Here is a 24,495-nt window from a genome sequence, read left to right as displayed (position 1 = left end):
CCATTTGTGAGTTTGAGCCCCATGTCGGGCTCTGTGGTGACAGCTCAGAGCCTGCAGCCTGCTTGGAATTCTGTGTGTGTGTCTCTCTCTATCCCTCCCCTGCTCATGCTCTGTCTCCCTCTCTCTCAAAAATAAATAAACATTAAATTAAAAAAAAAAACTTAAAAAAACACATTGTGTGTCAACTATCGTCAAATTTCTTTTTTTAATTGGCAAAAAAAAAGGCTCAGAGAGCAAGACTGGACAGTAGGAGAAAAGTTAGAAGAGACACACTAACTCAGGTAGGAGATAATATTATTAGACGTAAGGTAGTACCAATAGAGATGGAGACATGTGGACAAATTTGGAACATATTTAGAAGGTACAGTTGATAGGATGTTTTCAGTTTTGGATATAGAACACTGTGAGAAAGGAGAGGCCTAGAAATCTAATTTGGAGCAATGGCATAGAGAGTTAGGGAAAACTATACAATGGGTATCAACTTTCTTGGCAAATATTATGTACACAAGACAGTATTAACTATAGTCACCATGGCATATACTAGATCTCTAGAGAGTACAAAGGTTCAGTTATATGGGATGAATAAGCTCTGGAGAACTAATGCTACTCTTCTCACTAAATTATTTCAGTTTTGTTTTATTCTTTTATTTTTAAAACATGTGTTATTTATGTTAATATGCAATGGGCTTATTATTGTTATTTTATTTTATTTTTTAAAAAAACTTTAATGTTTATTATTAAGAAAGAGGGAGACAGAGCACAAGTGGGAGAGGGGCAGAGAGAGAGGGAGACACAGAATCCGAAGCAGGCTCCAGGCTCTGAGCTGTCAGCACAGAGCATGATGTGGGGCTTGAACTCACTAACCACGAGATTATGACTTGAGCCGAAGTTGCACACTTAACCAACAGCCACCCAAGTGCCCCTTATTATTGTTATTTTAATGACTTAATACGTAAGTAATATGACCCAGTTTTAATCTCTAATATGGTAAATATCAATAGAAATAATGCCCCATAAATAAATGATCTGTGGGGTTCTCAATAATTGTTAAAGAGTTTAAAGGAATCTTAAGGCCAAAATATTTCAGAACTGCTCTAACAGATGTTTCTTTCATTATGAGTTTTCCAGAAAGGAGTAGATCTTTCCCTGGAAATTCACATATATATTATAGAAGTTTTATTAAGCACTAATTTCAGACACCAAGAATGACCATGTACATTATTTCATCCTGTGATGTCTTTTTCATAACACATGGAATGTGTACTTTCTATGCATCTGGTATTGTTTTATACAAGGCATAGACCCTCTTCATTTTCTCATATGTCGATGGTATGGATTTGACAGTGAGACCTCCTAGGCAAAGAGAAAAAAAAATGCAGAGACTCAAAGATACCAGACTCCCTAGTCTAATAGAATTGAAACTGAACTTTTATCTCTATTTCTTGACATATTTACTTAGGTAAATGCAATAGCTTAATGTCTGTTCTTCTTGTCTCTCTCTCTCTTCCTGCTACTGTTTTTTTAAATACAAATCTGCTTACCATTCTGCTTATAACCTCAACAACTTCTCTTATTAGAAAAATTAATACTATTTTATGAAGCCTATGGATTTTGCCTTTACTTATTTACCAGACACTGTACATTATATTTTCCTCCCTCTGTATTCCACTAAAGAAATTGATGTAGGGATGAAGAATATAGCAGATTTGTATAACTGAGATAAGTCCCAGATAGTGGTAGCAGAAAGAATAAAAAGTGTGGCAGAAGACTAGACTGTGAGTTAGGCATAGAGTTAGCTGAGAAGGTATACACAGGCCAAACCAAAGAATAGAAATTGTATCTTTAGAGTAAAGGGAAACCAATGAAGAATTTACCCAGGGAAGTAACATAATCATATTTGCATTTTAAGATACTCAGCAGGGCTATGATATAAAGAATGCATTAGGGAAGGGTTGATAAAGGAAAAGCAAGTAAGAAGTGTTGCAGAAGTCCAAGTAAGAAATCATCGAGCACCATGGTACAACTGGCAAGAAGAGTGAATAGTATCATGAGATATATAGAAGAAAGAAATTTCATGACTTGGAATTTTCATGATTTGGTATTTATTGTATGTGTGGTTTTAACAATAGTCAGGAAGGAATGAAGATCACTTTCTGGTTTGACTTCTGAAGAATCAAGTGTATGAGAGTTCTATTTAATGAGATAAAGAATACTTTATAAGGAACAGGCTTAAAGGGAGGAATTAATTAATTGCATTTTGAAGATATTGAGCTCCAGTTGCCTATGTGGCACAGAGAGTGTATAGTGGTTAAGAACTCAAGCTCAGGAATAGGTCAGCCTGAGAGGAATCCAGATTATATTCAGATTACTAGCTATGTATCCAGAAAAGTTTTTGTTGTTGTTTTTTTACCCCTATAAGCTCCTACTTTCTCATCTGTCGAACAGGGATAAATAATACCTCCTAATGGGTTAATAGAGGAATAAATGTAATAAGGTACCATATATTATGTAAAGCATTTGGTACAATATATGGCACTTAGTAAATGGTTAATAATTGTGAAGTATTATTATTATCATTATTCTCATTAAAAAGTGTAGTCAATTAGGCATTTGGAGCTTGGAAAAGAAGTCCATGGTGTGGAAATAAATTCATGACCTGGAATCATATTTTAAACGTATAGTAGGGCAAGACTACTCCCTCACCTATCTCTCTCAAAGAAAACTTAGAATTGGAGTCATAAACTCAAATCCCTGTGGAGGCCATTCAGTAAAGTCAAGGAGTGAAGAAAAATAGTGTAACATGAATAGCAAGTGGTAGGGTACGATCTGTGGCAAACCATATCTTAGTTCAATTTTTGAACAATCCACAGTTACATGAATGAAATAAACCATTATTCTACAAGCTCTGTCCTATTGATGACCACTTTGCACATCTGGCCTATCAGTATCCCCAAACAGCCAATTTCTTTCAATTTGTTCTTTTTCCTTTTTATCCTGGAAGACATAGCATAAAAAGTTTTAGAACAAAGGAAGTGGCTCCAAAGAGACTGGAGCCCAGTCCTCATGTCTGCAATTTTAGTAATAACTCAATTTCTCCAGAAAGAAATTCAGGCTTCCCAACACCTTGACTTTAGGTCAGTAAAACTCATATCAGACCTCTAACCTGTAGAATTGTAAGATAATAAATTTGCGTTGTTGTAAGCCATTAGGTTTATGATGATTGTTATGCAGCAATAAAAAAAACTAATACAGCATCCTGACATACAACATACCATAAGCAAAGGATTAGGTGTAAGTAACAGTGTGAGATCTATATTACATTGTTGGAGTGCAAGCCAGAGATTTAACAGAAAAAGTAGTAGATAAAAGCAAGTATTGAATAATGGAAAACCTTTGTGCAAATATGGAGCCTCACCACTACCTTGTAACTTATTGGACACCTCTTGAAGGATTTTAAGTGTGGTGACATTTATATTTTAAAAAGATCCTTTAAACAGTTAATCTCAACATACAAGATTATAGGTTAATCCAAGGGAAATTTTAAATCTGAACTAGGAAAGCTTCAGGGGGAATCAATGAGTGAAAAAAAATTTTTGAGATATCTTAATACGGGAGGATCTTCACAGTTTGATGAATAAACCTGGTTTAAAATACATATTTACTTCCATGTCTACAACCAAGTATTACTGTCTTGCAAATGAGGGCAATGCTACCTATTTTTTTAAACCACTTTATTGATGTATGATTGACATACAAAAAGCTATACATATTTAATGTGCACAACTTGGTGAGTTTAAGATGCAGCTGTTTTTTTGTTTTTGTTTTTGTTTGTGGGGTTTTTTTTTTGTTCTTCTAAATATACATCCAGGTTATTTAGCATATAGTGCAACAATGATTTCAGGAGTAGATTCCTTAATGCCCCTTACCCTTTTAGCCCATCCCCCACTCCCACAACCCCTCCAGCAACCCTCCAGCAATTTGTTCTCCATATTTAAGATTCTCTTGTTTTGTCCCCCTCCCTGTGTTTATATTATTTTTGCTTCCCTTCCCTTATGTTCATCTGTTTTGTATCTTAAATTCCACATATGAGTAAAGTCATATGATATTTTTCTTTCTCTGATTAATTTTGCTAAGCATAATACCCTCTAGTTCCATGCACGTAGTTGTAAATGGCAAGATTTCATACGTTTGATAGCCAAGTAATACTCCATTGTTTATATATACCACCTCTTCTTTATCCATTCATCAGTCGATGGACATTTGGGCTCTTTCCATACTTGGCTATTGTTGATAGTGCTGCTATAAACTTTGAGATACATGTGCCCCTTCAAAACAACATATCTGTATCCCTTGGATAAATACATAGTAGTGCAATGATCGATCAGGGTCATAGAGTAGTTCTATTCTTTAATTTTGTGAGGAACCTCCATACTGTTTTTAGGCCTTTCATCCATTTTGAATTTATTTTGGTGTATGGTGTAAGAAAGTGGTCCAGGTTCATTCTTCTGCATGTCGCTGTCCAGTTTTCCCAGCACCACTTGCTGAAGAGACTATCTTTATTCCATTGGATATTCTTTCCTGTTTTGTCAAAGATTAGTTGGCCATATGTTTGTGGGTACATTTCTGGGTTCTCTATTCTGTTCCATTGATCTGAGTGTCTGTTTTTGTGCCAGTGCCATACTGTCTTGATGATTACAGCTTTGTAATACAGCTTGAAGTCCGGGATTGTGATGCCTCCAGCTTTGGTTTTCTTTTTCAAGATTGCTTTGGCTATTCGGAGTCTTTTCTGGTTCCATACAAATTTTAAGATCATTTGTTCTAGCTCTGTGAAGAATGCTGGTGTTATTTTGATGGATATTGCATTCAATATATAGATTGCTTTGGGTAGTGCAATGCTACCTTTCTAATCATGGCAGATGAACAATATCCTAGCCTCCTATTTCAACATGCCTGTCTTTGTATTTTATTATTTTATTTTATTTTTATTTTTATTTTCAAGAGAGAAAGAGTGCATGTAAGTCAACATGGGAGGGGAAGAGAGAGAGAGAGAGAGGGAGAGAGAATGTGAGTGGGGGAGGGACAGAGGGAGAGGGAAAGAGAGAATCTCAAGTAGGCTTCATGCCCAGCACAAGGCCCGAAGTGGGGTTTGATCTCACAAGCATGACCTGAGCCAAAATCTGGAGTCAGACACTGAACTGACTGAGCCACCCAGGAGCACCTCAACATGTCTGTCTTTGAATATTCAGTCACATATGTATGCACCTTCATTGTTTAGTGGAATATGCAAACTTCTTATAAATTATATTCATTTTGTAACAATAACAAAAAGCAACCTAAATGATTTAGCTTTTCTCTGCCCATTCCCAGAATCACTTCACTGTAGGATTATTCATGCAATCTCCTGTTGATACCTTCTTCATCTCTCTCAATATTAATCCATGTTGCTCTGCTTTCGGACATGCCATTCATAACATTTGATTTATTGTGTTAGCTGTTTTTTGTAGAGATTAAATTATCTCCCATTTATCCTCTGGATTTAGACTTTTCAAGGCTTTCCTAAGTACTCCAAAATCTGGTTCATTCACACTATTCAAAATTATCCCTCACTATTTGCCAAATTGTACTCTTCATTGTGGTCAGACTAATAACCCTCATAGCTGCTATGTGCCTTGCTTGTTTAGTTACCCTTGATAGTATAGTGTGTATTGTAAATATACAAATTTAATAAATGCTGCTTGAATAATAATCTCAATCTGTCTAATTTTATCCACTGTTTCAGGCGTGACTGAAACCCAACTGCTCTGTTACATAGTGTTTTGTTTCAACTGCTCAAAATATTAATCATTTGTGAATCATATCATATATCACCTGATTATCTCACCTTTCCTGTTGAATATTGTTTTCCTGACACTATTGTAAATTCTGTATTGCACAGCTTTTCACTCTCCACAGTCCTCCACTAGATAGTGACCACTGTGGCACTGAAATAGGTGCCAATTAATACTTACCGGTTGATAATTTATTACTTCAATATTCAAACTTTTTTATCTCCTACATATGTTAAACAACTTTCCCAAGACCTTTTACCAGATTTGTCGAGTTTTTGCACAATACATAATGGGGTTCATTACAGGTGGCAACAACAAGAATATATCTGCAACAAAAATTATAACTAGCGGGCTTTTGTGTTTGGCAAAGTGGTGCATGGCAGCCAGGGTGATGATGGGTACATAGAAAACGAGCACAGCACAGATGTGGGAGACACAGGTATTGAGGGCCCTGAGTGTCTCTGCTAGAGATGCAATGCTGAGTACAGTCTTCAAGATCCGAAAATATGACAGAAAAATTAATGCCAAGTCCAGCATAGTACAGAGAGCAACAAAGAAGCCATAGATAACATTGATCTTGTTGTCAGAGCAGGCCAGCTTCATGGTATCCTGATGCAGACAATGTGAGTGAGAAAAGAGATTCTTCTGATAATATTTTAGTCTCCTTAGAGTGAAAGGGAATGGAAGCACTAAGAGAATGCTCCTGGTGGCTAAGATCAGTCCCATTTTAGCAACTCTGTTGCTAGCAAGGAGAGAACTGTTTCTCAGGGGATTGTGAAAGGCAAGAAAGTGATCCAAAGACATAACTAGAAGCACTGAGGATTCCATGACAGTGAATCCATGGATGAAGAATTCTTGAGCAAAGCAGGCATTGGGTGAAATTCCCATGGAATTGAACAAGAAGATTCTCAGCATGGTAGGAAGGGAGGAAAATGAACGGCCCAAGTCAGAGATGGCTGACAGAGCAAGGAAATAATACGTGGGCTCATGAATCGAGGGCTCTGTCTTAATGATGAAGAGAATGGTGCTGTTGCCTATGATGGCAACCAGGTACATGAGGCAAATGGGAATGGAGATCCAGATGTGGGCATGTTCCAGTCCTGGGATTCCAATCCGAAGAAAAAGCTGGACCTCAGAATTATTCAGAGCAGACATGATACATGGGAATATGAGCTTTTTAGCCAGATCTGAAATCACATAAATAAAAAGCAGCCACGCTTTTGGATAAAATTCAGTGTTGTGGGAATAAGCAGTTCTTTTATAGGCTATTCTCAGAAACATATTTTGCATATTAATAAAATGCAATTTACAACATTTATCAAAAGTCCTTAAACATGTTTATGTTCTCCAATATAGGAATTTCACTTATAACAAGTTATCCTATGATGGTGGTTTTGCAACACTTTTAGCCAAATATAAAATTATCATACCAAAACACAGCTGCTTTGATTGAGTCAGTGATAGGCATTCAGAATCTTTCCCACTGTTTTTCCACATGATACTCAGTAGTCCTTTCATTGGCTTTATAATAATATCCTTGATTTCATGTAGAAAATTTTAAAAATAATAGTCTAAGAAAATAATCAGATATTCCTGAAAACATCTATACTATAGTAAATATTAAATGCTAGAAAATAAATTTATAGATTAATTTAAGTCTTAAACTTATGAGGTAGGTACTTACTATCCACATTTTTGCATGAGTATAAACACTGACCTCGGTTCAGTAAACCAGACAAGCTACTGTAAAATATTAACATTGATTATCCAGTGGTTTCCAGAAGAAGGAGTGGGAGAATGAAGCATGGATACACCCCTGGGAGTTATGTATATTTACTTCCTTCTTGTTTGTACTCCTACATGCAATGAAATGGTTCCTAGCTGGCATCTATGCACCACACTTCAGGTTACCATGTTATTAATCCAAGGGAAAGTGTTGAAGCTGTAGAGTAGTGAAATTATCTTCTAATGAAGAAGATGAAATTATCTTCTATTTTATCTGTATGACTGAATTAGTCAAAGAAATTCCAAATGAAAAAAAATCCAATCGCTCAGTTTCTCCTTGTAAGGAAAAAGATCTAAATCTATTTACATTTTTTTTTTGAGAGACAGAGAGAGGGAGACTCCACATGCACAAGTCTAGGAGGAAGAGAGAGAGAGGGAGAGAAAGAATCTTAAGCAGGCTCCTCTGCTGTGGGTTAGACCTCATGACAGTGAGATCACGACCTGATCTGAAATCAAGAGTCGGATGCTTAACCAACTGAGCCACTTGGGTGTGGCTCGGAGGCTTAACCAACTGAGCCACCTGGGTGTCCTTAAGTCCACCACATATTAAACTAAACCCTGATCTTATCATTAGATTCTCCATTAAAGAGTTTGCAAATTATATTTTCCAAGGTAAAATATACAATCTTTCAACTTATTATGAATTTGTTTAGCTTTTTGCAAAAAAAAAAAAAAAATGGCACACTCCAAAATGAAGTGTTTACTCCAAAATGAAGAATTTAGAGTTTACATAAGATGCTAACCTCACTCCACAATTTTTTATAAGGTCAAATGGCAATAGAAGAAAAATCAATCTTCAATGGAAAATATAGGGGACACCAGAAATTTGGGGGCTCCTCTAAATTGAGCCTTGGTTATAAATTAATATTATACTTTGTAATTCTGTAGAAGATAACTACAAAAAACATAATAAATAACAAGCAGCCCTCTCCCCATACATTTGATGTTTTCTGGGTTCTCTCTATGCAGATCTGTTTTGCCAGCTTGTAAATCGAGTGCAAATTCTAGACTGGAAGCTCCTAAACAGTTTGACACATCTTAGGTGTCTCTCACGAGGGCAGCAAGCCTAATGCCAAGCCCAGAGAATGTTTATTTTGAAGATGGTAGTAGATTCTCAAATACCATGAAAATCATTCTTTATGTATTCTGTCAGACTGCCTATTCAGCAAATTTTGTTCTGATTTCTCTTCCTTGGGAGTCATAAGAAAAGTTCTAATTTCCAAAAACACTTAATTATTTTTCTCTTTGGCTGAGGGTCATTGACTTAGGTCTTTCAGGAGATGCTTCTGTTGGTCATCCTTTACCATGATAGTTTCTATGCCACTTTATAACATGCTGTTTGCATGTATCCCTACCCAGTCCAACCCCACCATCACTATATCCACTGACTACTAAATACTGAAAGGCACAGAAGAGATTTATTCTCATGTATCTGTCATAAGCATAGTTTCTGGAACATGAAAGGATCTCAGCAAAATAGCTAAGACTAAATGTGAGTGGGAAAAAATTAAGATATGTAGCATAATTTCTTAATGCCTTTTCCTTTTCTTCTCTAATAGTCACTAAGGGATATTTGTGCTTACTCTGCTTATCTACATTCTCAAGGGTAAACTCATTCTTACTCAGAGTATGCTTTCAGACATGGAGTCTGAACCTCAGGAAAAATGGGTCATGATAGTAAATGATATCACCCAGGAAAAATGTACAAAATACAAAATTTAAGTCTCAGAACCCTGAGGAGAGGAAGGTTGCTGAGAGCATCTTGTCCAAGAATACCCAGAGATCTGGGAGAAAAACTGGGAAAGTGGGTTGTGGTTGGTGTCAGAGGAGGAGAGTATTTCAGGGATAATAGTCATTATATCAAACATTGCTCAGTCCTCTTAGAATTTCCATTTTTAAGGTAAGAAATAAGCCATCAGATCTGATGCAATATAACCCAGGTATGAATCTCAGCTCGGTGACTTACCATCTGTGTAAATCTGGGTTAGCTGCTTAGGTCTCCAAGCAGATGTATACACTCTTCTATAAAATTTTATAAATACAGTATCTAAAATAGTTATTATATATCTATTATAACTATGTATATAAAATATTCTGATATAGTCTTTAACATATGAAGGTAATCAATAAATACCAACTACTAATAATTATTTTGACAAAACGTCAAAATAATTGACAAAACCAATTCTTCCACAGAAGTCCTAAACTGGCTGAAGAGAATTTTTTTCTATTTTAATTGACAATAAGGTTTACTTTTATTTGTGATATGATTAACTAAATGAAACCCCCTTAATACTAGAGTTAATAAAATCCTTTCTCAACTTCAGAACATGCAATCCCATCCACACTTCATTTATACACACATACACACACACACCACTTCCTTCTCCTTCAATAGTAATTTCTTCAAACTATTTAACAAAGTCCTAGCTTTAAGCTTACAAATAGATTTTTAGTTACTTGCACTTACGAAAACTAAACGCTCAACATGTCTTTGAAAATTAAAAACAAGAACTCTCAACTTTGACTTCCGCTGTATCTAGATGTACCTACTTCTACTTGTTTCTAGGGTACAGACCCTAGGGAGGAATAGAAAAGCACCCTGCTCTCTGATATCTCCCAGTAAACTTACATGGAAAGGGGTAGGCCTAGTATATTAGCTCTTTGGTACCCAAGAACTCCAATAGGAGCTAGAGAGAAATTGTGAGGCAAAACAATTGGAGACCTATTCAAGTGAGAGGTAAATGCTAGTAGTCACACTGATAGAGGAAGCCTGATATTTGGTATTCATAGCAATTGGGCAATACAGTTTAAAGAACAAGTTATTTGTAATAAAAATATTTTAGTTTGACCGCACCACTTCACTTTTTTTCGCTTCACTTTAATCATTCACAAAATGGAGATAATAACACATAAATATCAGATATTTATAAAAGCACTTTACAAGCTATAAAATTATTTACCAGTTATTCCATTTATTTCCTTGATCCATTTTTAGTGAATGTCATTAGGTGAGCATCCAAATAGGCATTTCCTGCCATTCCCTGTTAGATTTCCAACCAGGTTTCCCAAAATTTAATGCCTCCTACATTATATATTGAATTTAGAAGAAGCTATTTGAAAGCTATCTCTTGTATTTTATTCATATCTTTCTAATTTTTTGTTTTCTTTTTTGTCATATATTTCTAATTTTTATTCAGTTCCTGTAGTGTTTTAATTCATAAATAATAATTACCCAAGGATATGAAGCAATAGTAAATTTGATGATAATTTAAGTATAAAGAAGATATATTTATAATAATTAGCATATGTGTATCTGTAACAAAGATGTTAAAAGTAAGAGTGGCCCCACTTACCATCACTTCCAGTGACTTACTTAGGAGTTTTGCTTTCCATTCCTATAGTTTAGACTCTGTTGGGCTGGAGGTCTTCCCAGAGTGGGGGACACAGCAAGAATACAATTAAAATTTAAGTTGCAGCTCTTACCTAGGAACTTTGATCTTCTCAAGTCCAAATAGCAGAAGTAATTCTGCTATTTTACTACCTCCTGCTCATCCATAAGGCTATGAGGCTTTGCAGATATTTATTTCCAAGTTCACAAAAAAAAATTCGGACAAACATTTTGAAAGCAGAATTATCTACATGTAAAAATTGTCTAACACAATGTTTAATATATAATAATAGTTACTAATGCTTTCTTTTTGCCTTCTTTTTAAAAAATATCTACCTCACTTTTTTTCCCTTCAGCTTATTAAGAAGGATCTCTTCTCCTCACTTCTTTTTTTTGTTTGTTTTTGTTTTTTTTTCAACATTTTATTTTTATTTTTGGGACAGAGAGAGACAGAGCATGAATGGGGGAGGGGCAGAGAGGGAGGGAGACACAGACTCGGAAACAGGCTCGGAAACAGGCTCGGAAACAGGCTCCAGACTCTGAGCCATCAGCCCAGAGCCCGACGCGGGGCTCGAACTCACGAACCTCGAGATCGTGACCTGGCTGAACTCGGATGCTTAACCGACTGGGCCACCCAGGCGCCCCTTCTCCTCACTTCTTGATCTGGCTAAACCAGTATTGATTACATACCTTTACCTTTACTGTTTCACAGTTGGTTCTATTTGCTGGATTTTGCTACCAACAAACTCTATTGGCCTTTTGTCTCTCAACTGATGCAATTTTGTCAGAAATGAAATTGAAACGACTCATGTTGATTGAAATAGCTCTGGAGGTAACTCTGTAGGGTACTGGAACCAGGAAGTGATAAAGTTCAAGGTTTCAAATTTTCTTCACATTTATATTGCTTATTGTATCACTAATTTTTATATGTCTTCCAAAAGAATTTCCTTGTGCAATTTCCTTGTGATTATTTCAGTTTTTAAACTTACTAGTTACCATGAGATAGAAAGCATGATATAATTGAAAAAGCTTGAATTCAAATGGCATTAGTTCAAACTGTAAGTAGAAAGAGTTATGGGTCCCCAGGAAAAGAAAGACAAAATACAGCTTTCATGACCCAAGAAAAATCATTTCAGGCCCCCACCTCTTTTCAAGATCTATACCCTACTTGCCCAAGCCCACTTTCCGCAGAACTTCCTAAGAGATGTCAAAATTACAAAGAAATGCAAAAACCTCAGGAGTTAAGGACTTTAAGGGAACAAAGGGAGTGCAAAACCAATAGTTTCTACCATGCCAGGATATAGCCTGACGCTATCAGAGACAACGAGTGGTAAAACCCCCAAGTGCTGCTTCAAAAGTGAGCAAGACCCCACCTTCCTTACCCAAGATAAAGAGCCCCAAACCCCAGTTAGTTAATACAGTTTATACCTGGTCTCCATGCCCACAGCCCCTTCCCCATGTCTGACAGTTACCTCTGCTTCATTATAATGTCAAAGTCTGGGCCCTAAACAGAGCAAGAGCTTCATTTACATAAGATAAGATACATGCATAGACATGGGTTTTTTTGTTTTGTTTTGTTTTTTGTTTTAACTTTTGTAATGTTTATTTATTTTTGAGAGAGAGACAGAGTGTGAGCCTGCAAGGGTCAGAGAGAGAGAGGGAGACACAGAATCTGAAGCAGGCTTCAGGCTTTGAGCTGTCAGCACAGAGCCTGACACAGGACTGGAACTCAGGAACTGTGAGATAATGACCTGAGCCAAATATTCACCCTACTGAGCCACCCAGGCACCTGGTGCATAGACATGTTTTTGAAGTAAGCTTGCACAACCTTGTGCCTGCCTTTACATGGGATGACAAAGCTCTCCTTTCTGAATATTCATCCTAAACCCTAAATAAAATGAACCCACTCACCTCTGTGGGGGAGTCACAGCTTTGGAAGTTATTCCCCATGATCTTATTTGCTGCATATAAAATTCCTGTTTTGTGAAAACTCCCCCTAGTGTAGTCTCCATCTGCTCCATCTCCATTTCCATCTCCATCTCCATTTGCTCCATCACCAAGGAGCAAATTCACCTTAAGGTTACAAAACCTCATGTCTTTTCATAACAATATATATTTTTTCAAGATCTTAGTTAATCTCTCTATGCTTTAGTTTTCAAGTTTGTGAATCAGGAATAATAATACCATGTAAGGATTAAAGGAACTAAAAAATATAAAACATCCAGCACAGGGGCGCCTGGATGTTTCAGTAGGTTAAGCCTCTGACTTCAGCTCAGGTCATGATCTCACAGTTTGTGAGTTTGAGCCCTATCCATGTTGGGGTCTGTGCTGATAGCTCAGAGTCTAGAGCTACTTTTAATTCTGGGTGTGTCTCTCTCTCTTCTCCTCCCCCACTCATGTTCTGTTTCTCTCTTTCTCTCCAAAATAAATAAACATGAAAAAAATTAATAAATAAGTAAAATAAAAATAAATAAAAATAAAACATCCAGCACAGTTCGATAAAGGTTAATCTCAACTCTTCCCTTTTCCCTTTTTTCTCTTTCAATCCACTCTACTTTTCTTCCTTTCTTCTCCAGATCTTAGAATAGGGGGATAAAATGAAGTGTTCTATTTATCTTTCTATGAAGTGATTTATTTATGTATTTATTAATTACCTAATGACATATAAAAGGGTTAATAAGCTATCTTGATAAATGTATTTTTTATTTTACATATTTTATTTGTTGCCTCTCTTTTATAAATGTATTTTATAAAGAATATACTTTTAAACTAATGCTAATACCAAGATCTTCTAATAAAATGTATTTTTAAAATACAAAAAATATTTTGTTAAATTAATATATCAATTGATACTGTCTTTATGATGGGGAAGCATAAGGAAAGATGAGGGCAAAGCCCAAGCTAACAACCGCTCCCTCCCCAGCAAGGTGGGATGTGTGTGATATTCTGCAGGCACTCCTGGCTGCCCAAGAACAAAGGAAAGGAAAGAAAACAAATGGCTAACTGATACAGATCACAGTCTTCTAGGACAGGAGTTTCCATCATTTTGTAAATCTCTTAATAAATTATAAGGCAATCTTATTAATAGCCTAATTTTCAGAAACCAATAGACTCAGTTTCCTGGAACCCCCACATTATCCTCCCTCCGTAGTGAGGTAGGGAGCAAAGGCAAGAAGGAAATGGCAGGTAAAATTAAATTTCCTTATAACCTGCAACCCATTGACAAATAGGCAAATACAGAGTCTAACATTTCTCTAAGAATTCCCAACTGTTGTAATGTTGTAATGTTAACATCTTACTAGAGGAAAAATGACCTTAGCTTGATAATAGCTAGGCCTCCTAAGAGTCTTCTTTATTATATTAGCCCTCTTTAACATATGAAAGTCCTTCTGGAGGCCTCCTTTTTGCCTTTATCTCCCCCAACTCCATAGTACAAAACCAGTCACTTTTCACAACCCCAGTGCAGCTCTTTTAGTCCATGGGTTCTGTCCCCATGCTTTAACTGAAATCACTTTTTTTTGTACTAAAGACATCTCAAGAATTCTTTCTTGGCTGTCAGCTCCAGACCCCCACCACTCCCAAACCCCATAATATAGAAGATTATTTTTTCACTTATTTTATATAACAAATATTTATTGAGGATTTACTGTATATCAGAGTGAAGTTAATACTGTAATTGGATTTGAGCAAGGGAACACAGCATGACCAAGTGAGAGAGTGTATTCAGGGAAGGCCTTTCTGATGATGTGACCTCTGAGAAAGAGCTGTTAGAGCCAAGGAAACAGCCAGTAATGAGATGGGAAGTCTGATGGAATGTTTAAGGATATTTAACAGAAAAATATTTAGGGCATAAATGCTTTGTGAGTGAAAGGAATTAGTCACTGTGATATTGTGATTTATAATAAATATGTTTGGTCTTCATGCCTGTTTTTGGCACTGAGTTTCTTTGGAATTTCTTATGGGATGAGAGAGACACAGTTGACTTTTCTCATGTTAAAATGGTAACTTCTGGATCTCACCTAAGATTGGGGGCTGTTTGCCTGAAGAACCAACCATATGATTATAGGGTTGGAACTTTCAGTCCCATACCCCTGCCATCCAGGAAGGAGACAGGGAGATAAACTAATTGAAAATCTTGTGTTTCTGATTCCTAATAGTCAAGAGCACTCTGATAAAGCCCAAGCTTCTCAATTAAACTCTCACTTCTCTAGGAAAGGGGTAAAAACCAACATGCTCTATGTATCTTGGAACCCCACTGTCCTCATTAACTTCATTCCATAAAGAAAGAGAAAACACTTAAAGGAACATAGTAAGCTCAGTTGTGTATAAAAACAAAAAACATAGTTGTAGAGCATCTATTTATCTTATGGTGTCAGAAAAAAAAAAAAGGATTCAGAAAATACCAGTCTTCCTCATCACCAACATGTCTACCACTTTGCCACTCACCATGGCTGGCCTATAGTCCTATTGGCTAAGTCACTTTGTATTTATGAGAGCATATGTTGGACTGTAAAGCAAGCCTAAGAATCTCTCTCTCCTCCCATGCTCATGGATGGAGAGTACTGATATGGATTAATCATGTTAAAGAACATTCTATCTGCTCTATATAAGAAAATGGGGTTTTTCACTATACTATATAAGAGAGGGTTAACAGTCAAGTGCACATCACCTACTTTCTGTCCTTTCTTTGTACTTCTTCCTGTGGAGAGCTTGTGAGTAAGATCAGCTTTAGAAGCTCAAGCCCTTGCCTAAAACATATTTGGAGCAAAAGTCTATAGAAATTAGAGAAACCACTTAGTATCCACTCTCTTAAATCTACTTTCTCCAGGTTCCTGGGTTTTTTTTTCTTTTTGTTTGTGTGTGGGGGAGGGTTGTTTTTTTTTATTTTTTGGGTTTTTGTTTTGTTTTGTTTTTTGTTTGTTTATTTAATTCTAGGCTTACTCTGGACCAAACTAAAAGAATTATCCTATGGTTCAGCATAACTGTATAAAATTTTTCATTAGATTGGGATGGGAAGGGGAATATCCTAATAGAAAAGGGGGGAATTTATTTGCAGGTCACTGCTCTTTATGTGAGTAGTTTTTCTGAAGACTTTATGGAGAAATGTGATTGGTAAAGATAGTTCCTATATTCCTGGTTCTCCTTGTCAGTTAACATTATCTGACTCTATTACTAATAGTTTGTTCAGAAGAAATACTTCATTCTTTTATTCCAGGATATGAGTCTTTCAAAACTGTATTTTCTTTATGTCTCAGAGGAAAGTGCTGAAATGAGTGTTTTTTATGCTGCAAATATCATTTATGTTAAAAGTGTCATTTCAGATCTGGGAATAAACACTTTCCATCTGATTCATCATGCACAGTATCAATTCCTCTAACATTGAGATCACCACCTTCTTCCTGATTGGAATCCCAGGACTGGAACATATTCATGCTTGGATCTCTGTCCCCATCTGCTTCATGTACCTGGTGGCCATCTTTGGCAACTGCACCATCCTCTTTGTGATCAGGACAGAGTCCTCACTCCATGCACCCATGTACTATTTCCTTTCTGGGTTGGCTGTCTCTGACTTGGGCCTCTCCCTCTCATCCCTCCCCACTATGCTGAGGATATTTGTTTTCAATGCTACAGGAATTTCCCCAAATGCCTGCTTTGCTCAAGAATTCTTTATCCATGGATTTACAGATATGGAGTCCTCAGTGCTCCTGGCCATGTCTTTTGACCGCTTTTTGGCCATACGTCACCCTCTGAGATATAGCTCTATCCTCACCAATGCCAGAGTTGCCAAAATGGGCCTGGTGTTTCTAATTAAAAGCATGCTCTTAGTGCTCCCATTCCCTTTCACTCTCAAAAAATTGACATATTGTAGGAAAAGCCTACTTTCTCACCCTTATTGTCTACACCAGGATGTCATGAAGCTGGCCTGCTCTGACAACACAGTCAACTTTTTCTATGGTTTCTTTGTTGCCCTCTGTATGATGTCAGACAGTGTGTTCATTGTTGTGTCCTACATATTCATCCTGAAGACGGTGATGGGAATTGGATCCCATAAGGAGCGGCTCAAGGCTCTCAACACCTGTGTCTCCCACATCTGTGCTGTGCTCATCTTCTATGTGTCCATCATTGCTTTGGCCTCCATGCACCGTTTTGGCAAGCACAAGTCCCCAGTGGCCATGATCCTCATTGCGGACATTTTCTTACTAGTACCACCTCTGATGAATCCCATTGTGTACTGTGTGAAGACGCAGCAAATTCGTGAGAAGGTTTGGGGGAAATTATGTCTAAAATAAAGGTATGGGGAAAAGTAAGGCAAGGTCAACCAAGAGTGGAGAATTAAATAATATATCTCTAAGCAAAGTATTATAGATGTTTATTATTATCTCCCTTAATCATCCTTATAATCACTACAACATGTGGGCTGGGCACTGAGGTCTGTGAGCCTAGGACTGATGCGGGCATTGACAGGTGAGTATGGAATAGTTTTACAATACTATTAAAATCATGAATCGATATACTGCTTTGGAATTTTAGTTACACTGTTTACAGCACAAGGGTAAATACACATAGAAGTAGAGCTTGTTCCCCCCTATGGAAAATGAATACTGGGGCACCTGGGTGGCTCAGTCAGTTAAACGTCTGACTTTAGCTCAGGTCATGATCTCACAGTTCACAAGTTTGAGCCCCGCGTCGGGCTCTGTGTTGACAGCTCAGAGCCTGGAGCCTGTTTCGGATTCTGTGTCTCCCTGTCTCTCTGCTCCTCCCCTACTTGTGTGCTTTCTCTCTCTCTCAAACAAATAAAAACATTAAAAAATTTTAGAAAATAAATACCAAAGGAGTTGGAAGTTAAAAGGTGTTATGCCAATCCAATTGGATTTTCCTTCAGGCAGCCTTCAGACATGTATTTGTTGAGGGTTCTTCAGTCAATTCAATGCAAATCCTTGATTTCCCACTTAAGGAAAGAAGTGTATTGTTAAGTCCAAATTGGTTAAAATTTTTCTCCCTTTTCTCTTTCCTTAGTAATCAAATAGGGACAACCAGTGATTGTTTTTAATGTTAGAGCTTTCATAGCCTGGAAATATGAGAATAAACTCTCTCACAACATCCTTTAAGACAGATCAGATTTTTTCTCTATATTACAACAGGGCTCCAAGAAATTATAGTTATTAAAAGGAGAATGAGAGAGTATGCTGCTAGTAGTAGGAAATAGGAAAGCTAGTAGTTCAGTAATTTTTAAAACATTGATATTCTTAACTACTTTAAAATAATGGCTCTCATGCTTGTTTAGGCACTTGGTATTTTGACCTATGATATAGTCAATTACACTAAACAAGTTAGAAATAATTTTAAACTAGCAGAAAATATGATCATATGTTAAGCAATATAAAATCATATTCATACATATATGGTCCCATTTTTTGAAAAGATAAGTGGCCCAGGGGAACCTCAGTGGCCCAGTTGGTTAAGCATTCAACCCTTGATTTTGGCTCAGGTCATGATCTCATGGTTCATGAGATGGAGCCTGTCTTTGGCTCTGTGCTGACAGCACAAATCCTGCTTGGGATTCTCTCTCCCTCTCTCTTTGCCCCTCCCCCACTCATGCACATGTACACACTCTCTCAAAAATGAATAAACATTAAAAAAATATAAATAGCCAACTAAAGTAGATTGGCTATCTCAGTATACGTTCTGTAAAATTCATCTGTTTCCTATTCATCTGTTATTTGTGAGTACTTCATAGTAGACAAAGTATAAAACATAAATTTTAGAATAAGTCAACCAAAACTCTTAAAAAGTCTATACTATGGATTGGGAAAAAATGATTGGTAATCAATTTCAATGTTTAATTATCTCAGTTGAACTCACAAGTATTTAGTATTGTTTGTTCCAAAGAACCATTTTGAACAAGATGTTCTCTGTTGAATAAATATTCTTATATATTTTATGTCCCCAGGTGAGTTTAACTGAGTTCTTATTGCTCAAAAGCTGACCCATTCTGGATGCCCATAGTTTAACCAAGGAAGGGAGGGACAAACCTTTGGGCTTCCTCCCAGGTTGATTTCAGTTATGTTATTAATTCACCTGTCTGTCTTACTTCAATTGTGTTTCCTTAAAGAAACTGTATACATTAAATTTATTATCGTATCTCCAGACTTGTACGCTGTATATAATGACATCTGGATAGCAGTCTGACACATTTATCAACTTTGAGAAAAGAAGCACACATGCACACACACACACACACACACACACACACACACGAACTTTTGAACAGTCAGAATATGATGATAAATTGTAAGCACACAGAACGTCTAGAATGATAGAAACACTATTGCCAAATGAATAAGATGTAACTATAAATTTTAAGTCAAAGAAGTTGCCCTGAAAAATAATTCATGTTCTGTTTAGCCACAAGAAAAAGTAAACAGGTTGTCATGAAAGAAACAAGAAGAATATTATCCTCCATTTTTTTAGTATTTGCCCTCAACTAAGAAACTCAGATCTTTACAAAACAGAAACTGCTCAAGTCATAACATGTCAATAATGTTTATCTGGATCATAAGAGTAAGTAGGCTAACATCTGTTTTCCTCAATTATAATATAGGCTCAATGTATTCCCAATCAAGCTTCCAGGAACATTTCACTGAGAGTGGAGCAAAATAATTCTAAAAAAAAGTTTTACAAATGTCAACTGGAAAATATAAGATAAAAACAAATAGAAAGTGTAATAAAGTTTCATATGATAGCAACATTTATTAAACAGCTATAAAATTGCATGTAGTTTGCTCAACAAATCAATGGGAAGAACAACAAAAGAATAAACACTTCAACATACTCTAAATGATATGAAAGTAATAAATAATTAAGGAATATCAGAACCTTACTGAAAATAGGTTATTCAAATAATAGTGGTAGAAAAAATTACAACCTATTTAAAAAACCATAATTGTGTGTGATCCTTTATTACACACAAAAATAAACTAAAGTAAACTGGGAATTAAGTACAAAGATGTTTTTTCAAGTTTTTATTTAAATTCCAGTTAGTTAACATATGGTATAATTCAGTGTTCACCAGGCACCAAACATGGGTTATATACTTACTTGTATTAACACAATTAACTTTTGTAAGAACATGGGAAGGTAGATTTTATTAATCCCTCCTGTTTTGTGGATTTAGAAGCTAAAGCTTTGAGAAGTTAAACAAGTTATCAAAAAATACAGAACTATAAAGTGTTAGGAGCTTAAATCTAAACCCATTTCCAGAGCCTACAACCTCATGCACTACAGCAGACCAACTATTATTTTATCTCCTTATAAATTTAATAATTCACATTCTAGGAATAGAAGAACACAATCAGAGGGGTGATCAAATATTTATTTCTAATATATATCAAGGATTATTGTCTATGATAAAAATACTGTAAACTACCGAAATGTTAAACATAAACCATGATACACAAATAATATTAAGTATTATTCACCTATGCAACACAGAATCAACAACTAATGGCATTTGTTAAGCACTGTATTAGATGATAAGGATTAAATGAAACTTACATTTATGCTATCAAGGGGTTTACAGTCTGGTGGTGGGGAGAACAGTAAATAAAAAATTAAATCCACGGAGTAAAGTATGATAAGTTTAACCACACATATAAGAAAGCAAATAAAAGAATAAAAGACTGGTAACTTGACCATTATAGTGCAGAATCAAGTGAGAGAGCTTCCTAGGGGAAGTAAAGTCTAAAATTAAGTCTAATATAAAAATGTAATATATGATTAACAGAAAATGATAAATAATTTCAAGCAAATAGGATATACATCTGAGTACACACTACTATCCTAGTTAATAAATGTATGTGTATGTACACATATGTTGGCTTATTAAAAAAAGATAGTTATATATCATAAAATTCCTCATTAGTAGGATTGTGAGTGATTTTTGTTACCTTTTTAATCACAAAATTTTAATTGTATATAGTACACATATGTGTGTATAATTATATGTACTTACATACATACAAGATATAATTAGAACAATCCCCAAATTACTAAACACATCCTTTGAAGTAACAACAAAACACATTCATGTCCTATTAACAACTGCTATGGGGAATAAAAAACATTGATAAAAGTGTTTTTGGTATTGAGCAGGTGAGTTACATTTTAAGCCAGATATGAAAAGCACATTTGGAATAATAAAAGATTAACAGACATGCAGTAGACTGCCTTAAATATTGGCCATCATAAAACTGGAAGAATGCTTGCACATTTCTACAATTGTTTACCTAAAACTCTTGAAATTCAGAATTTCTTATACTCTAAACATCTCTACAACCCTGGAGGCATTACCCTGTATTCAAGCACAGCTATATTTCTGAGGTGAAATGTGTAGATATTCATTCAATGTAGAATAAATAATGACCATAAATACATTCATACCTGTTTATGCTAGCTTTTGCTGCCAATAAGTTTTGGCTCCAAACTTAGGAAAAAAATTTTAAAGTGTTTTTCCAGATGTTATAAAATTCAGGAATTGTAAATGGAGTTGGGGATCTAAGAACAAAAACTTTTAGAAAGGTCTATAAGGAAGCAATTAAGGAACCATTGGCATTTGTAAGAACTAATGAGGAAAAGTCTGGATAGTTAGAGTATGGTGTGCTCTGGCATGTCTACTCTGCCACAGGTTGATTCCAGGATCAGAGACTGGTGTCTCTTGGTTTGGGCAAAGCAGTCACAAAATTGTCAGTGTTTGAGCAGAACAGAAAGCCAAGGCAAACACACAAGAGTTTGGAAGCGGTATTCCTTGTCTGCCAGGAGTAGGAAGGTGATGTAAGGAGAGGAGACAGGTGGCTCAGATCAGAATTTCTGCTTGGTCTCCTGTGCTCAGACATGAATTATCCTGAGTGGAACAAAGTTTTATAACTTTGTATGTAAAAAAAAAAACAAAAAACAAAAACAAAAACAAAAAAAAACTTAGGAGAATTCCCCCAACATCCCATCAACTCTATAGTGAGTTTCCTTCTCTTTTATTATTACTATTAGTATTATTGTTGTTGTTGTTGTTGTTGTTATTATTGTTAATCTTTATTTATTTTTGAGAGAGAAGAGACAGAGTGCAAGCAGTGGAGGAACAAAGAGAGAGGGAGACACAGAATCCAAAGTAGGCTCCAGGCTCTGAGCTGTCAGCACAGAGCTGGACACAGGGCTCGAATTCACCAATTGTGAGTTCATGACCTGAGCTGAAGTCTGGTGCTTCACTGACTGAGCCACCCAAGCACCCCAGGTTACTTCTTGACCAAATAAGTATTGTTAAGCAAGGTATTCTAAAGATTTCCTACTAAGCATCAAAGTCACTGTGCAATTCTACAATTATAAGTACACCAAAACGTCCAGGAGCCCAACAGCTAGGTAAAAACGTAACCACCCATGAAAAAAGGGCAAATAGAAAAAAAGTACTGTCCTGAAGCCCAGCAGACACGGAAGAGGTGCTACAGAGTGAGAATCATAACTGTATTAGAATATCTAGGCAATGGGAAAAATAATGAAGAGTGATATGTAACTTTAGATATTGGACTCATTGGAGGTATAACAAACAGCAATTAGTTCAGTGACAATTTCACGTTTGCTGAGGAGAAAAAGAATTCAAGAAAAGATAGAGGTTCAGGGAGTGCATCTGCAAGGAGATGGGTCTCCCTAGAGGTGACTTTAGGAACTGAAATCAGTGTGTAAGAGTTTCCTAGAGTTTTAAATTACAAATTGCAATGTGCGTGTCTTTGCACACACACGTAACTCTTTCACTTACCACCTCAAGGAAAAAAAAAAAATCTCTGATGCCCCTTAGGAAATCTTACCACAGAAATAAATGACTTTTTGGCAGCTGAACACAGACATAAAATTATATATATTAATTTTTGGTCTAAGAATTACCGTTTTTAGGCAGATAATTAAATTGTTCAACCAGAATAAAATGATCTTATTGTGCTTTTAATGTGCACAGGAGTTCCATATAATTATTTTAAATGTTTGAGGGACATATACACAATTAATTTGGTTTTGAATGGTAGTTTTTTTTTTTTTAACTTTTGATAAGCTTAGGGGAAAAGTATTCTCTTTCTGCTCCTATGATTTAAGTGAAACTGCTTCAGTAACTAAAATGCCTGGTGGCACAGACCTAGATCCTTTTATTGCTCAAATATAACTTCTCTCTACTTCAATCCCAGGGTCCTCTATGACTCCTCACACTGGGGCCCTGTGAGCCCTTAAAGTGGAGCAGCTGGAGCATAGCCTGGCGGATGGTCTTGGTCTTCAAGCTGTAAATGACAGGGTTCAGTACAGGTGGTAAGAACAAATAAACATTGGCCAAAATGCTACAGACCACTTTTGGGGTGGAGCTGAAAAGGCGGTGTGTAAAGGACAGGCTGATCATTGGCACGTAGAAAACAGTGACAGCACAGATGTGACAGACACAAGTGCTGAGAGCTTTTTGTTGTTTCTTAGGGGCCACGATACTCAAGACGGTTCGGAGAATCAGAACGTAGGAGAAAAGAATGAACAGTAAGTCAGTGCCAGTCAGGTAGAGCTGAAGAAACATGCCCAAAAAATTGCTGATCCAGGGGTTGGAATATGTGTATTTAATCATATCTGGATGGTAGCAAAATGGGTGGGAAAGCTCTTGGCCTCCGTGGAAAGATACTCTCGTCAAGGCTAGAATCATGGGAAAGATTAAAATCACTTGCCGTATGCAGATAACCAGTCCAATCAACAAGATTATCATGTCTGTGAAGACAATAGCATACTTCAGTGGGTTACAGATAGCCATGAAGCGGTCAAAGGCCATGGCTACCAGCACTGAAGACTCCAGGAAGGAGAAGCCATGTACAAAGAACATTTGAATGAGGCAAGCTTTCAAGCTAATCTCCCGGGCATGAAACCAGAGAACCCCAAGAACAGTGGGAAGGGTTGAGATGGTCAGACATAGATCAACAGCTGACAGCATGGCGAGGAAATAGTACATGGGCTTGTGAAGACTCCTCTCAACAATGATGACGAACAGAATCGTGCTGTTTCCCAAGAGGGCAATGGCATAGAGACAGCAGACAGGAATAGAGATCCAGACATGTGCAAGTTCCAGACCAGGAAATGCAGTGAGTAGGAAGTTTGAGGAAGATGATGTAGTGTTATTGAAAATCACCATGGTGGGTTGAGAACACACCCTGAAAAGAGAAACAACAATCGTAGTGTTTGTCCTATTGGTCCTTTTTTCAAGTTCTCTAGTATAAACTGTTCCCAAATTACACAGTTGTTTTTCTGTATTCAAAATCCTCCATCTAAATATGGCACCTATTGCATAATCCTACAGTATATTGACTTTGTCTTGTCAGAAACTGGCCCCAGTTTTCTTCCTCTGTCTTCTCCCAGTTATAACCATCAGTCTCTCTAGGCTCATCCCCACCCTACTGCTCAGACTAGTCCTAAGGCTGGAAGTGGGAA

The 24,495-nt window shown here is 36.5% G+C and overlaps 3 protein-coding genes across 3 annotated transcripts; 1 reads left to right on the top strand and 2 right to left on the bottom strand.

Moving 5' to 3' along the window:
* Positions 1–6,083: 6,083 nt before the first annotated feature.
* Positions 6,084–6,983, bottom strand: LOC122483440 (olfactory receptor 51A7). The gene has a single exon (XM_043580445.1). It carries the CDS (start codon positions 6,981–6,983, stop codon positions 6,084–6,086), a length of 900 nt encoding a protein of 299 aa, XP_043436380.1.
* Positions 6,984–16,358: 9,375 nt separating this feature from the next.
* Positions 16,359–17,392, top strand: LOC122483439 (olfactory receptor 51A7-like). The gene has a single exon (XM_043580444.1). The coding sequence runs from the start codon at positions 16,359–16,361 to the stop codon at positions 17,292–17,294; it is 936 nt and encodes a 311-aa protein (XP_043436379.1). The 3' UTR covers positions 17,295–17,392.
* A 5,459-nt stretch (positions 17,393–22,851) lies between these two features.
* Positions 22,852–24,218, bottom strand: LOC122483437 (olfactory receptor 51T1). Its single transcript, XM_043580443.1, has one exon. It carries the CDS (start codon positions 24,197–24,199, stop codon positions 23,216–23,218), a length of 984 nt encoding a protein of 327 aa, XP_043436378.1. The 5' UTR covers positions 24,200–24,218; the 3' UTR covers positions 22,852–23,215.
* Positions 24,219–24,495: the final 277 nt, after the last annotated feature.

The sequence above is a fragment of the Prionailurus bengalensis genome, chromosome D1, assembly GCF_016509475.1.
Source record: "Prionailurus bengalensis isolate Pbe53 chromosome D1, Fcat_Pben_1.1_paternal_pri, whole genome shotgun sequence".
Taxonomy (NCBI): Eukaryota; Metazoa; Chordata; class Mammalia; order Carnivora; family Felidae; genus Prionailurus; species Prionailurus bengalensis.
The sequence above is the reverse complement of the archived record's forward strand: the minus strand, read 5'-3'. Positions and strand labels throughout refer to the sequence as shown.

Bases quoted from the DNA above. Each gene is read 5' to 3' on its own strand.
- LOC122483439 (XM_043580444.1), top strand. From the start codon at position 16,359: ATGCACAGTATCAATTCCTCTAACATTGAGATCACCACCTTCTTCCTG.
- LOC122483440 (XM_043580445.1), bottom strand. From the start codon at position 6,983: ATGTCTGCTCTGAATAATTCTGAGGTCCAGCTTTTTCTTCGGATTGGA.
- LOC122483437 (XM_043580443.1), bottom strand. From the start codon at position 24,199: ATGGTGATTTTCAATAACACTACATCATCTTCCTCAAACTTCCTACTC.